At 32.2% G+C, this 14,396-nt stretch overlaps 1 protein-coding gene across 2 annotated transcripts in view; it reads left to right on the top strand.

Annotated features, from left to right (window-relative positions):
- Positions 1-14,396, top strand: part of CNBD1 (cyclic nucleotide binding domain containing 1) — a 529,678-nt gene that overhangs the window by 61,908 nt on the left and 453,374 nt on the right. For both annotated transcript variants that reach the window (XM_074284959.1, XM_074284949.1), the window contains exon 4: positions 12,368-12,520. In XM_074284959.1, coding sequence (XP_074141060.1) covers positions 12,368-12,520 — 153 coding nt within the window. The remainder of the gene's footprint in view (positions 1-12,367; positions 12,521-14,396) is intronic.

Raw genomic sequence — 14,396 nt, 5'->3', positions numbered from 1 at the left:
TGATCATCCACTTTAGGAGTTTGCAAGTTTTTCATGATGTTTTAAAATAAAAAGAGTGCTTCTAATTGCCACATATCTTTTGTGTGCAGAGATCATAATGAATGCCCACCATGAGTTGGGCATACACGCTTGAATTTTTTTGGATTAGCAGTGATGGACTGCCTTTAGACTAGGTTTTCTTACTGATGGTCAGAGCTAAGAATATAGAATGTAGTCTGCAGCCAAGAAAATCTCCTTAGAGTTAATATGCCCATAAATGATTGATTTCTATCATTTTGGCATTATATCTCCAGTGCTATAACTAAATGACTAGATAAGATTTTTGCTAAGAGAATATGACATTGCTATTGTGATTCTCATAATTACTTTTGTTGCTTTAACAAAGAATACACAAGCATAATTACCCAGCTAGAATGTTTCAGATGCATTCCTGTAGTTTTGTAGTTGTTTTCTCATCAGCATGTATCTAGATCCTGTGTTCATATCTTGGCTGTACTCCATAGGTCCCCCGATTTTTTGGGAGCTAAAAGGTCCTTTCTTTGGAATCATTTAAGTAAATTTTGTAAATAATTATTAATACTAAACCTTTTATTTAATTGATAGAGGGAACTGATTGTAGGTGCTTATTGAATCAAACCATTTAATTGATACATATGTTTTATAAAACATATGATTCAAAGGTATATGTAATATTTCATGTATTATGAATTTTATATTATGAAGATACAATTTATACTTTATTAAACATAGTTTTTTATATTTCTATAAGAAAATAGGAAGTTAATAGTTTCTCCCTTGTCTAATAAATGAAGTTCTGGAGAATTGAAAAACTCCTAAGGCTATCAAAATAAAACCAGTACTAATAGTCAAAAAAACCTTTTCCCAGTGACTTGGGGTTTGTATATCAATTAGCCTCCAATTCTTCCGCTATTCCCAACTCTCTCTCATTTCCATATAAGCATAAAACACCACCAGTCCTCAGGTCTTTGCTCTTCTGCCTCCACTCCACAATACCAAGTCCTGCTCAACTAAGATAAGAAATTCTCAGTTTCACTTGAGGTTCCCAGTAGATATGATCTGTTCCTATATTCACTGGCTTCTGCTCTTGATTGTGATTATGTAGATCTTTTCAAGGATCTAGTTTACTTTTATTTTTTCTATCTTGGGTTCTTCATGTTTTCTGTTACTAAATTTATGATCTCAAACCTTACTAAATCTCTAATAAAACAAGAGCCCTGGTCAAGAATTTTGGTCTTATTATGATACTTTTAAAAATGTATCACTTTTTTGGATTTTTATATTTATTTAATATATTAATTTCCCCTAGTTATATTTAAAACAACTTTTTACAATTAAAAAATTTTTGAGTTCTAGATTCTCTCCCTTCCTTCCTACTCTACACCCTTTTAATAAGTCACTTGTGAGGTTATGCAAAATATTTCCATAAAAGTCATGTAATGAAAGAAAATATGTATTTCCCCCCTTAAAAAAACTTTCAAGAAAAAAAATATAGTATGTTTCAATCTGTTTTCAGACACAATTCTTTTTCTGAATATGGAAAGGATTTTTCATATATGATCTTCAGAGTAGTCTCAGATCACTGTATTGCTGAGAATAGCAAAGTCATTTACAGCTGATCATCTTAGAACACTGCTATTATTTTGTATATAGTACATTTCTTGAGTTCATGGAGAACTCTCCATGTTTTTCTGAGAGCATCCTGCTCATTATTTTCCATAGAACAATAATATTCTATCATAATTAAAAACTGCAATTTATTCAGGCATTCCCTAATTGATGGGCATCCCTTCAGTTTCCAATTTTTTGACCTAAGAAGAGAGTTGCCATAAATGTTTTTGTTCATTTAGGCCTTTTTCCTTTTTTGAAAATTTCTTTTGTATTCATAATTACTAGTGATACTATTAAATCAAAGAATATGTGTGACTTTATAGCCCTTTGGACATAATTCATATATTTTGATATAATATTGTTTGTATGTAAAAATGTGAGTCAATTTATGTTCCTTTTCCAAGGAGAGAATGATAGCATGGTACGTATAGGAAATAGAATGTTGGCCTTAGAGTCAAGAAAATCTGAGTGCAAGTCTTAATTCTGACAAATATTCTCTTTCAGACCAATCCAACTTTTCAGTTCCCTTAGACAAGTCTCTAAAACTATTAATTGGAGTGTGGTCAGTTATTTGAATTGATAGAGCTTCACATGAAACTACTAATTCCAATGAAATAATAAAATCTGATTCTAAAATTAGTTAGAAAAACTTTAGACAAAAAAAAAAGTGCTTTAGACTAAAAAAAATTGGGGCAGCTAGGTGGTGCAGTGGATAGAGCACCAGCCCTGAATTCAGGAAGACCCGAGTTCAAATCTGGTCTCAGACACTTAACACTTCCTAGCTGTGTGACCCTGGAAAAGTCACTTAACCCCAGCCTCAGGGGGGAAAAATAGACTAAAAAATTGAATTTTATGCTTGGAAATTTCCTTGGATATTATTTGATCCAAACCATTAACTTTATGGATGAGGAAAGGGGAAAAGAGAGAGAGGATAAAGTTAAATGAGTTGTCCAAAGTCATTTGGACAAGAATGAAGACAAAAACCATTTTGGTTATCATTACCAATAATCTTTCTACTACATGAGAAATTACCCTAATATTGTAGGTTTTATAAACTTGAAGCTCATATTATTATTATTCTATTTAGAGAAGAACTAGAAGGAGAATTCCTAATCAGCCTGTTTTTAAAAAAAAATTCCATTCAATAAAGAAGTTTGTGATTTGTATAAATTATATGTTGTTAAATTTTTAAATTCTAATAAATTCCAAGTGATTTTTCTTCTATCTTATTTATTTGATTATTTAAAAGAAATTGAAAGGTTACTCAAGGTTTCAGGAAGGTAGTTTAACTAAAGCCAAATTTGTAGGTCATAAATATGTGGCTACAAGGAGACATTGCTACAGAAAACTTTTATAAATCCCTGAGTTAAGCACACACCACACTGATCCAGTTATTACAGTTCTGTAAGTTATTAGATGGTCTAACTAGGCGGCACAGTGAATAACATTGGACATGGACTCAGGAGGATTTGAGATCAAATTTGGCCTCTGAAATTTACAAGCTGTACAATCTTGGACAATCTTTTTCAGGTTTAGTTCCTTCTTGAAAAGGGGGATAATGTTGTACTAGTGTTGTTATGAGGATAAAATGAGATAATGTTTGGAAAGTACTTTGCAAACCATTGTTATATTACTAAATAAATGTTCATCATTATTACTGTAGTAGTTGTTATTTCAGTTGAAGTTTTCATCATGACTCACCAAATGGGATAAGCCTTTTTTGGACTTGATGTGGTTGATTTCTAATCAACAATATTCCATCCTGGGCCCACTCAGGACCTCTCATTCTTGGTGAGATCTGCTACGCTATGTACCCCAGGAGCATAGAATTTGAGAACTAAAGGTCACCTTCATGCTGGCAAGAGGCATCAGAGTATGACTTTAGTGAGCAGATCTCAGTTTGAGGAAATATCCTGAAATGCATTTCATAGATCTAGAAAACTGCATATATTTGTTGTTGACCTCAGCAATTTCTTTGGTATCACCTAAATTAAAATCCTTAGCTGGTCATCAGAAAAACAAAGAAAGAAAGAAAAAAGAAAAATCGCTTTGGCTTGACTCTTTGGCAAAGACACTTGTAATGACCGCAGATAAACTTCACTCTCTTATCCTCACTCCATCAAATTCCACAGAGCTGGTTCCCTGCCATGAAACACCTAATCTCTTAGGACAAGCTATGAACTGGGAAAGCAGCAGCTGCCATTGTAACTTGAGTCTTTGGGACACTCTGCGATACACAGAGTGGCAATGGGCCAGATCCATTGTCTAGAAAAATTTAATTCAATTTGATTCAACAAGTATTTATTGATCTCACACTACATGTAAGGTAGTAAGTATATTAGGCACTAGGGGATTTGAAGAATTTTAAGTTGTGAACCATTCACTTGAAAGTGTTTATAACACAGAGGGTAAGATAGGAACATTATAGTTTATATTTATATGTAGTACTTTAACTCAAGTTCTCATTTGATCCACACAATGGTCTTTTATAGTACTTGGAACCATTTCCCATCTCACTTGTGAGGTTCAAGGTACAGCTGCTTACAGACAATTGATAGCTCATAAGCTCCCATCATTACATTTATCTTTATGAATCAGAGTACATAGTTCATGAAAGAATGGATGAAAAACCTTTTATTAAATCCCTATTGTGTGTCAGATATAGAAGGTACAAATATACAAATGGAATAGTCTTGAAGTACAGGAGCCATTATGGTACAATGGAAAGAGCACTGGTTTTGAAGCCAAAGAACCTGGCTTCAAATTCAGTCTCTGATAATACCTGTGTGACTGAGGGTAAGTTATTCAACATCCTTACACCTGTTTCCTTATCTATGAAATGAGGCATTTGAACTAGATCTGAAGTCAGTCGTGCTTTTAGATATGACTGATTTGAATTTAAAGCATGGGCAAATAGCTCCTTTTGAATCCCAATGGGCTGCATCAAATGCTGCATTTTAGAAAATCACAAACCTTTAAATAGTATGTCTTAGAGGACTGTCCTTCCAATCAATCCATTTCAAATTCATGCTTTTTAATGTATTAGTTGTTCTTCACTCATGTTCAACTCTTAGTGATTTCATTGACATATCTGGCTCAGGAAAAAGAATAAGGAAGTAAGGGAACTGCTGTTGTTGTTTAATCATTTCAATAGTATCCTATTCTTTGTGACCACAAATGGAGTCACATTTCTTGGCAAAAATAACAGAACTGTTTGCCATTTCCTTTTCTAGCTCATGTTATAGATGAAGAAACTGAGGTAATTGAGGTTAAGTGACTTGTCCAGAATGATTCAGCTAGTAAGTGTCCAAGTAAGATCTTCCTGTCTACAGACCTAGAACTTTATCCATTGTGCCACAGCTAATTTCAAGCTTTTTCAGGCTTTGAAACAAATGTAACTTTAAAGAAGGTAGTGTGAATATTATTATCACTATATTTTCATTTGTCATCTCTTTTTCCCCTGTCATGGATTTCAGATAGAAAAGGATTAAAGACAAATTATCATCCTACTATGATATTTTTATAGAATGCTGGACATGGTGTCACAAAGAATTGAGTCAGATCCTGCCTCTGAAAAACACTACTTATGTGGCTCTGAGAAAATTGATTAACCTCTTTCAGATTCAGTTTCTTTTTCTGTAAAATGGGGATGATAATAGAAAGTATTACAATGAGTTGTGAGAATTAAATGAGACACTAAATATAAAATATTTTGCAAATATATATGAGACAATATGTATAAAAGGCACTAGTAAATATTAATTCTTAGTATTATGTCTAATTTTTTTGTAGATATCATCTGACTTGAAAAAAGTAACTACTTTTTATAATTTATTAAATTATTCTTATATATTATATAATAATTATTAAATTAAATTATTATTGAGATTTAAGATCCTTTTTTGTAGACTGACTTAAAGCATCTTCAAGGTAGCTCTACTAAAAAAATAGAAGGCAAATATTATATGTATTTTATCCTGTTCTTCAGAGTTTAATGTCTTTCACTAAGTATATTTTAAAGGTTTTTCATTATATGTAGTTTGGAGATTGTGGGGTATTTGATATATAGTGTTTATGTCTGGGTAGTTTTGGGCAACAGTCTTGTGATAATGTTCTAGTTTGAGTATAGTTTCTTAATTTCATTCTCAAGAATATTTTTAGGTTTATTTTTTGTAACCTCTTTATTATCTCTCCTAGATCTATTTATATTTTCTAATATTTAAAAACTTTTTTTGATTTTGTTTTATAGTATAATGATGTCTTATAGTCATTACCTTCCATTTGTTCAATTCTTATTCTTAAACAATGATTTTCTTTAGTGAGATTTTATATTTCCTTTTCCATTTGACCAATTCCATTTTTTAGGAAGTTATTTTCTTTAGTAAATTTTTGTATTTCTTTTCCCATGCTGTTAACTTTTTTTCATGCTTCACTTGAATTACTCCAATTTCTTCATTTTTTCTTCTACTTCTCTAATTTTCTTTTAAAAATCCTTTTAAAGCTTTTCCAGGAATTCTTTTTGGGCCTCAGACCAAATTACATTTTTCTTTGAGGCTTCACTTGTAGCCATTTTGACACTGTTGTCCTTTTCTAAGTTTATGCCTTGATCCTTCCTTTTACCATAGTAATTTTTATATAGTCAAGTTCTTTTTTTTTCTCATTTTTTTGTCCTTTTTTTGTGACCTGGAGAGTATGGGCTCTGATCATGCACTGTACTAATCTTTTTGTTTTGGGATTCAGGGTCAGTTTGGTCTTACTGCTAGTTTTCACTTATGTTCAAGACTTAACTGTTTGCTTTCACTGGAGGATATGTTCCTATTCTGGCTTATACTGGGTGAATGAGGTCTCCCTGATGCCCTTCTCTGGGTGTGGGATTCAGTTGCTAGCTTAACACAGGGATGGGAACCTTTCTACTGGGTTGCTAAAGTAACAGTCTTTCAGGTATCTGGATCTGGGAAAGGGATCTTATTGCTGGTTGACCACAAGGATGGAGCAGGGTTTCTGCTGCTGGGTTGCTAAGGAAACAAGGTCTCTCTGTGGACAGGTCCCAGGGGCAAGATCTAGCTGTTGGCCAGCCCAGGGATGGGACTTCACTATGCTCCCTTACCTAGCGGGATGGTGGTTTGTCAATGGTCTAGCTGGTAGATTGCCCTAGGCTTGGAGACTTGCTGCAGGCCTGCTGCTATGAGACTGACTGGCACTTCTACTTCTCTCCTAGGATCTTGTACCCTTCCCAATACAGTGAGATAGATTTTTCTTATCCTTCTGGTAAGCTTCTTCTCTGATCCTAGATCAATTCTGAAGTTGTTTTCTAGTTGTTTGGAGAGGAATTTGGGAAGGCTTCAAGAGGGTTCCTTCTTACCTCTGCTATCTTAGCACCAGAAGTTCATCCTGAATTTTAAAAATATGTATGTTCCAGAAAAAAGGGACAATTACTAGAGATAAATAATAATGGTGGCTAAATCCCATTATATGTAATAAACATTAATTAAGCATTTACTACATGCAAGGAATTGAAGTAGGCCATGGGAATATAAAATAAAAAATGGCATAGATATTGTCCTCATGGAGGACTTTTTATCAGAAATGGTTAAGAAGCATTTACTGTAATTGAAAAAAAATATCTTTTTTTTTTTCTTTTTTGAAGGGAAGGTCTTTGCTGAATAGGATACCTATCACTATGTAATAGGCAACATGAAGATTAGAAATAGATTAAACCAATCAATCAATGTCAGCAAACATTTATCAAATTCCTACTATGTGTCAGGTACTCTGCTAGTCAAGAGGGATAGATAGGAATACTGATGATAACAACTAACTAGACTTTGTGAAATTTTCTTTTACTGAATCATAAGCATTCCCTCTATAATGAGACCCACTCTAGCTTGACTTGGACTAGAGAGGGCAATTGAAGTGAATAATAGTTTCATGGAAATAGGTATATGACTTTTCATCAGATACTTTTGTGAAGAGCAATGGGGAAATTTTAATTTCAAGTGTGCTCTACATCAGGAGTCAGTATAGTTGATTACGCTGAAGTGTGGAGGTTAAGAGTAAGGTGAGTCACTCCACTGCAGTACAGAATTAGAACTCTAATATTTATTCAAGAACTCTTAAGGCCATAAATGGCCATAGATATAAAACACAGTTTTAGTTGACATTAAATAAAGATTTGTTGGATGAATGGATTGTTAAATTGTATGATGAGTTCTTAACTTTAGATCCTATCTATCAGTAATGTTTTTAACTTGACCTATAGAAATAGGCTTATAAACTTAACTCCAGAAAAAAAGAACTAGTAAAATTCAAAATATTAGTAAGTAGAACATTTACTCTAATTTTCCAAGAAGATCAATAAAATCTACAATGTCAGTGAACTGATCCATTTATTCAGGAGAACAATTTGGAGCTATCCCCAAAGGGCTATAAAACTGTCCATACCCTTTGATCCAGCAGTGCCATTACTAGGTCTGTATTCTAAGGAAATCATAAAAGAGGCAAAAGGATCCACATGTGCAAAAATGCTTGGAGCAACTCTTTTTGTGGTGGCAAGGAAGTAGAAATTGAATGGATGGATGCTATCAAATGGGGAATGATTGAATAAGTTATGGTATGTGACTGTAATGGAATATTACTGTTCTATAAGACATGATTAAGTAGGCTGATTTCAGAAAAGCCTGGAAAGACTTAAATGAATTGATGTTGAGCAAAGTGAGCAGATCCAAGATAAGGGAAGGAAATAATTAAGAAGATGACAATTATAAGTCTATTGTGATAATTTTTTTCTAAATTAGACTTTTTTTCTTTCTTTCTCTGTAAACATTGTATCTTTATTTGTCTTTCCCTTTTTGTTACTTTTCCTCCTAGTTTTGGAGCCTTATTTAAGTTAGTAGTTCTCTTTTCTTTCTTTAATTTAGCTACTTACATAATTGTTTCTTTTCTTCCCTCTCATTTAAGTAGTCAATTAAAGTATCTCTTTAGTTCCTCTCTTTCAACTTGTGCAGTCATTATTTAAAAAATTCCATTTTCTTCTTTTCCAAAAAAGGATTTATTTTCCTTATTCTCTTATTTATTCATCTATCTCTTCTATCTCTACTAGACTTCCCCCCCTTTTAATTCATAGTCCTTATATTTATTTAGTTTTTAATCCCAGCCTTTCACATGGAATTAAGACTTTTAAAAATAAAGGTAAGGGTGCCTTAGTACTTGTTATTGGTTTCCCATTCTAAACAAATTACAGATCTTTTAGAAACTTGTAGATCTTTCTCATGGCACCCTTTTATTGATTATATATCAATCTTAGAAATGCTAGTTCTGATAGGTGATAGTTGCCTCATAGTAGGAATTTTCCTAGATTTCTGATGGCATAGCTTATTACTAGCCATTACTCTTCCCATGGTCATTTCTTCCTACTCCCATCTCCTCATTTACCCATTTTCCAAGCAGCTTTTCTAGGTACATATCTTTCCTTGCTTCTGGGTTTCCATTTCTTTCAGGAACTCTGATTTTCTTTCTTTTGGAGTAAGATGACTGGTCAAAGTATAAATCCCTTCAGTTTATACTCATAAGATGGCCAACTCCTTTTAGAGTATATATCTCTTTCTCTTTGGTAGTTAGTGTTCATCAGTTCTCTCAACACTGAAATGAAATTTCTTTCTGTATTTCTCTTTGTTTTAGTTACTCCTTTTGCCCCTTTACTTATATTCCTGAAAAATCTTATCTTTCTGAGGGACTGGCACAGCTATTTTCCTTCATTTTTAACCTTTGGGTCAGGATACATCACATATTTCTCTACATCCCTCTTCCTTTCTCTCATATTTATGTGCTGTTTAGTTCCAAAAAACTTTTGATTTACTTGTCTGTGGAGTGTTTGAAGTTCAGTCCATAATTGTTTTAAGTCTATTTCTTCACCATTACTTATATTTGTCCTTTGCTTTCACCCCTGTTTAGAATATTTATAGAAAGAAATTTCTTAATGACCTCTTTTGCCATTTTGTTTTCAATGTCTTTGTGCACCGTGCTTCCTTATCATGCTTCTTGAATTCATTTTGTCAGATATTTGAAAAACAAATAATTTCATCAAGTCTAATTTTCTTTTTCTAAAAAATTCTCCGAATCCTTCTTTCTTATTTAATGTCTTTTTTTTTTTTTTCCATTAATGGTTAGGTTCAAGTTGTTGGAGTAGATTATCTTAAGTTGCTCCTTTCCTCTTCAGGGAAGAATAATATTGTATTATTTGAGTTTTCATTCCTTTATATTTGAAGGATTTTTTCTTGGTAGCTTCCAGAATTTGTTGTTTTTCAGTAGAATTATTTAATTTAACCATTATACATCTTAAGGTTTATAAGAATTTTTTTTTATTTCTGAAAGTGATTAGTATATTATTTATATTTATCCTTTGTTTTCTATATTCAGAATTCTGAATTTTCTTGTATATCTTTTGGTTTTGCATTATGTTTTCCACATTTTTGACTTTGTATATTTTTCTGGAAAACCTATAAACCTTAAGTTGACTCTATGCATCTTGTCTTTTAGAACAATCTGTTTTGTTTTTATGGAGATCACATTTTCTTTAAATGTTAATCCATTTTGCTTTTCTTTTTCTAGACTATCCTTCATTTTTTTATATTTATATTCTAGTCACTTAGTTTTTTTTTTTTGTTTCTTTGATATAAATTACCTTCATGAATTTAAGTTTTTCTATTTTGTCAATTATTTCTGCTTTTAAGGCCATAAATTCTGCTTTTATAATACTTATTTCTCTTTTAAACAACTCAGGAGCATTCTGCTTTATTTCCATTTTTTTTTTTTGAGGATTCACAGGTTCCTCTGATTTATAAGTATTGATTCATTTTCCTTTGTTTTACAATATTTATTCAGAAATGGCTGATCTCTTAGCTTATCTGGAAACCATATCCTCTCTATTATTTACATCTTCCCTGTTGATTTATCTCCTTATACTTAGGGTTTTCAGCTGAATTTTCTTCCATCTGAAATCTTTGAAAATTTCAATTTTTATCCTTAATTTCCTCCTATTACTCACTTTATTATTCCTTCCCCTTGATTACAATTTCTCTGGTAACTAGTCCTCAAACTCATCTTGGTCTCCTCTCATTCTGGGAAATTCCTATTTTTCTTACTCAGTTTCTGCCTCAAATGACTTTCTGAAGGGATGATGTTGACTCCAAGCTGGGTGCTTAGGTTTTTTTTTTCCTTAGACTTAGAAGAGTATCATTTAGCTATATGTGTCTCCCAGTCTAGTTTCTTCTATTCTCAATGCTTTGCTTAATACTTGTTGTAACAGAGAGTGGTGCCATGATGCTATCCCAGCCAGAGTAAGATCATGTTTTTTAGTTTTACTGACATTGGGAGGAGAAAGGGGTAGGGATAAATTTTGCTGCAAAGCTGTGGGTCACCCCTGCTTATATGGTAGGTATAGTCAGGGAAGGTTTCTGAGTAAGAATGTTAGGGAATTAGGGATTAGTCTTCTCTTCTTTTAATTTGTTGAGTTGTTATATCTGTAAGGTTCTTGATGAATAGGTTCATAGAGAGAGTTGAAATTGCTTTATATTTTTGTGTATAATTTCTGTTTTGGAAAAGTTTGAGAGGTCATGAAGATTAGGGGAAAATTCAAGTTCTATATTTTCTTTATTACATAACCTGGAATCCAAAATAATTAGGTTTTTTTTTTTTTTAAAAAAATGATTATGTGCTTTATTATAATAACATTAAAAAAGTTATTATAATTATTTTCTTAGGTGTTAAAGTTAAAATGGCTACTATGTAATTGTCAGAGTACTTTTTTCCTCCCAGTTTTGAAAGATAGAAACATATTAAATGATCCACAATTGAATCATTAAACCTCAGTTCATCACTCTTGACATTTACTACTGTGTGATTATAAAGAAATGACATTAGATCTCTTGAGTCTCAATATTGTCACCGCAAAGTGCTATCTAACCTCATCACACAAGAATAATCTAACTAAAGTGATTTGTAAATTTCATTGTAAATTACTATCACTTATTCCTTTCAAATACTTATTTTGGCTTTGAGCTTATAATTGGGAAGAGAATCCTAAGGGAATTGGATCAGAGTATTACTCCAATTACATGTACTTTAAAATTATTTAAAAGAAGTTGAAATGACTTACTCTAGTTGCAGCCTCCTCTATATTTAAGTTTAAGATATTTCAAAATATTGTAGATGATTAACTAACCTTAAATTGTAAAATTTTAAATACAATATGAGAGCTTTATTAAACTGCTTATAAACTATTATTAAAATGCCAGAACATCTAAGAAAGAACCTCACATAACAAGCTAAATACCAATTCTGATGGTTGGAACGGCAACAACAAAATGTGTGTGTATATAGAGCACCAGATCCAGAATCAGGAAGACTTGAATTCCAATCTGGCCATAGATACTTATTAGCTATGTGACCCTGGATAAGTCACCTAACCTTGTTTGCCACAGTTCCTCATCTATAAAATGAACTAGAGAAAGAAATGGCAAACCACTCCAGTATCTTTGCAAAGAAAATTCCCACTGGGTTAACAAAGAATTATATATGATTGACATGACTGAACAACATATGCATATGAAATATATATATATGTATATATATATATATTAAATCTCATACATATATGTATATACAAAACTTATTCTTAGTTATAAAGTTATCATTGTTATTTGAACAGGACATAATGACACTACTTTGTTTTCTTGATTAGGACACCCCTCACCAGTTCTTCAGTTAGATCCATGATTGATGACCTTCATGATGTTAGCCTTTATATTAGAAACATTCATGGTGAAACAGATATAGAGCTTGCACTGAAGTTCAAGGACAAGATGGACGAATTCATTGAAATCTTGAGGAAATTGTAAGTGCAAAAACTTTGCTTTTTATTTGAGAATGACATCTATTTATTGGATAATCTGGAGTAATAGTGACAACCTCTTTTTGTAGAACCTGGTAATGATTTCTGATGGTCTGGGAACAGTGGTGATTTAATTTTTGTTGTGTATAAAATTTATGTGCATAGATTTTTAAGAAGAGCATGGATGTACTAGAAAAAAAGGAAGAGCATAATATTCAAAATAATGCAGCTGCAAAGTACTATATATAGAAATATATAGATATTCATATCCAAATCTGTATATTTTAGGGGTTTAGAGATATGTATGAATTACTCTAATCTGCTATCTATTTTAAAAAATCAAAATCATAATCACTTCACTTCTTGAGAATTCTTAGAATCACTTCATTACTATATAACTAACCTCCAAATCTTAAGGGGTAATTAAAGGATGAGGGTTGTCTATTGCTTTCCTTATTGACTCCCATTCACTATTATGAAATCTTTTTTACTCTATAGACTTTTTTAAAGTTTTAATTTCTATAAAGTAATTTGGGCTAGGATTAGACCATAACTAGTTCAGTGGAAGACTTGTGTACCCCAAATGGACAGAGTCCAGTTGAAAATTTGTACTATGAATGAGACAGTGTTTTGGTAAAAAGGCCCAAGGTGAAAAACAAATTAGGTCAGGATTGAGAATTGGGTCAAAGAAAAAAGTGTGATCTTAGAATTAATATTGGATCTGGAACTGTGGATATGAAGAAGAATGAGAATAAGAGGAACATTTTTACTGAGACTGGGATTGTGGCCAAAAGGAGAATTGTGACTGAATTGTGTTATCAGAAGTACTTTGGAGTTTTAGATGAATCTATATAAATCAATATAATATGTTTTCAAAAGATACATAACAATAAATTGCATTCAAAATATTATGTTGGAACTTAAATTTTTATGGAATATCTGACGACCATAGTAATTATATTAAATTGGGAAAAAGCAAAAATGTTTTCCCACAAAAATAAAACTTGCAATTTTCTCCAAAAGAAATGATAAGTCCTGGGGATGAATTAGAGTCAGAAATGTTTACTGATCTTTTTGCTCAGTGCAAAAAAGAAGAAATAAAATATGGAACCAGTAGGAAGAAAAGTCTAGAGAAAGAAATCTTTTTCCTCATGCATACGACACGTTGTTAAGAAGGTAGTATTACCTTTGGCTATCCAAAAAATACATCAAAAAGAATTATGTGATTTAATGCTGGAAAGAACCTTTGGAATGTTCTGTTCTAGACCAACACTTTTCCTTGATAATTATTGGCCAGAGAGTTAAAGGAACTTACCCAGGGCCACATAATGAATTAGGGAAAGAATTAGAACCAGGACTTAGGTGTCTGGTTCAGTGGAATCCATCTCTTACTATGAGTGCGTTTAACTTGGAAATTATGAGGCAGCTAGATATATAGTGGATAATGTAACATTTAAAAAGTTTGAGAAACATGATTTCTGAGTAATTAATCATTTTGTTAATAGTGCTAGCATTTCATTGATAAAACAAATTTTTTTTTAGGAGGAGGTGGATTTATCAGAAAATAAAAGGAAGAGCATACTATTTAAAACAATGAAACTGCCATCTCTCTTAGATCAAAGATAATCATGACATTAGTTTCACAGCTTATTTGACCTTGAAAAAGTGGGTTAACCAGAAGGTGGAAATTAACTCTGATTAGTTAACAGTTAATAAAAGGTAGACCTATTCTGGTGAGGGGATAGGCAAAAGATGTCATGCTACTCTTGGATAAAGGAAATCTATAGTCAGACCACCTACAGATTTGGGCAACCTAGATAGAAGAATTATCTCCTCCCAAATTAGCTTGAATGGAGCACGGTGGGCAATAATTCATTTT

The sequence above is a fragment of the Sminthopsis crassicaudata genome, chromosome 1 (genome assembly GCF_048593235.1).
Source record: "Sminthopsis crassicaudata isolate SCR6 chromosome 1, ASM4859323v1, whole genome shotgun sequence".
Lineage (NCBI taxonomy): Eukaryota > Metazoa > Chordata > Mammalia > Dasyuromorphia > Dasyuridae > Sminthopsis > Sminthopsis crassicaudata.
This window is presented reverse-complemented; position numbering and strand designations above follow the sequence as displayed.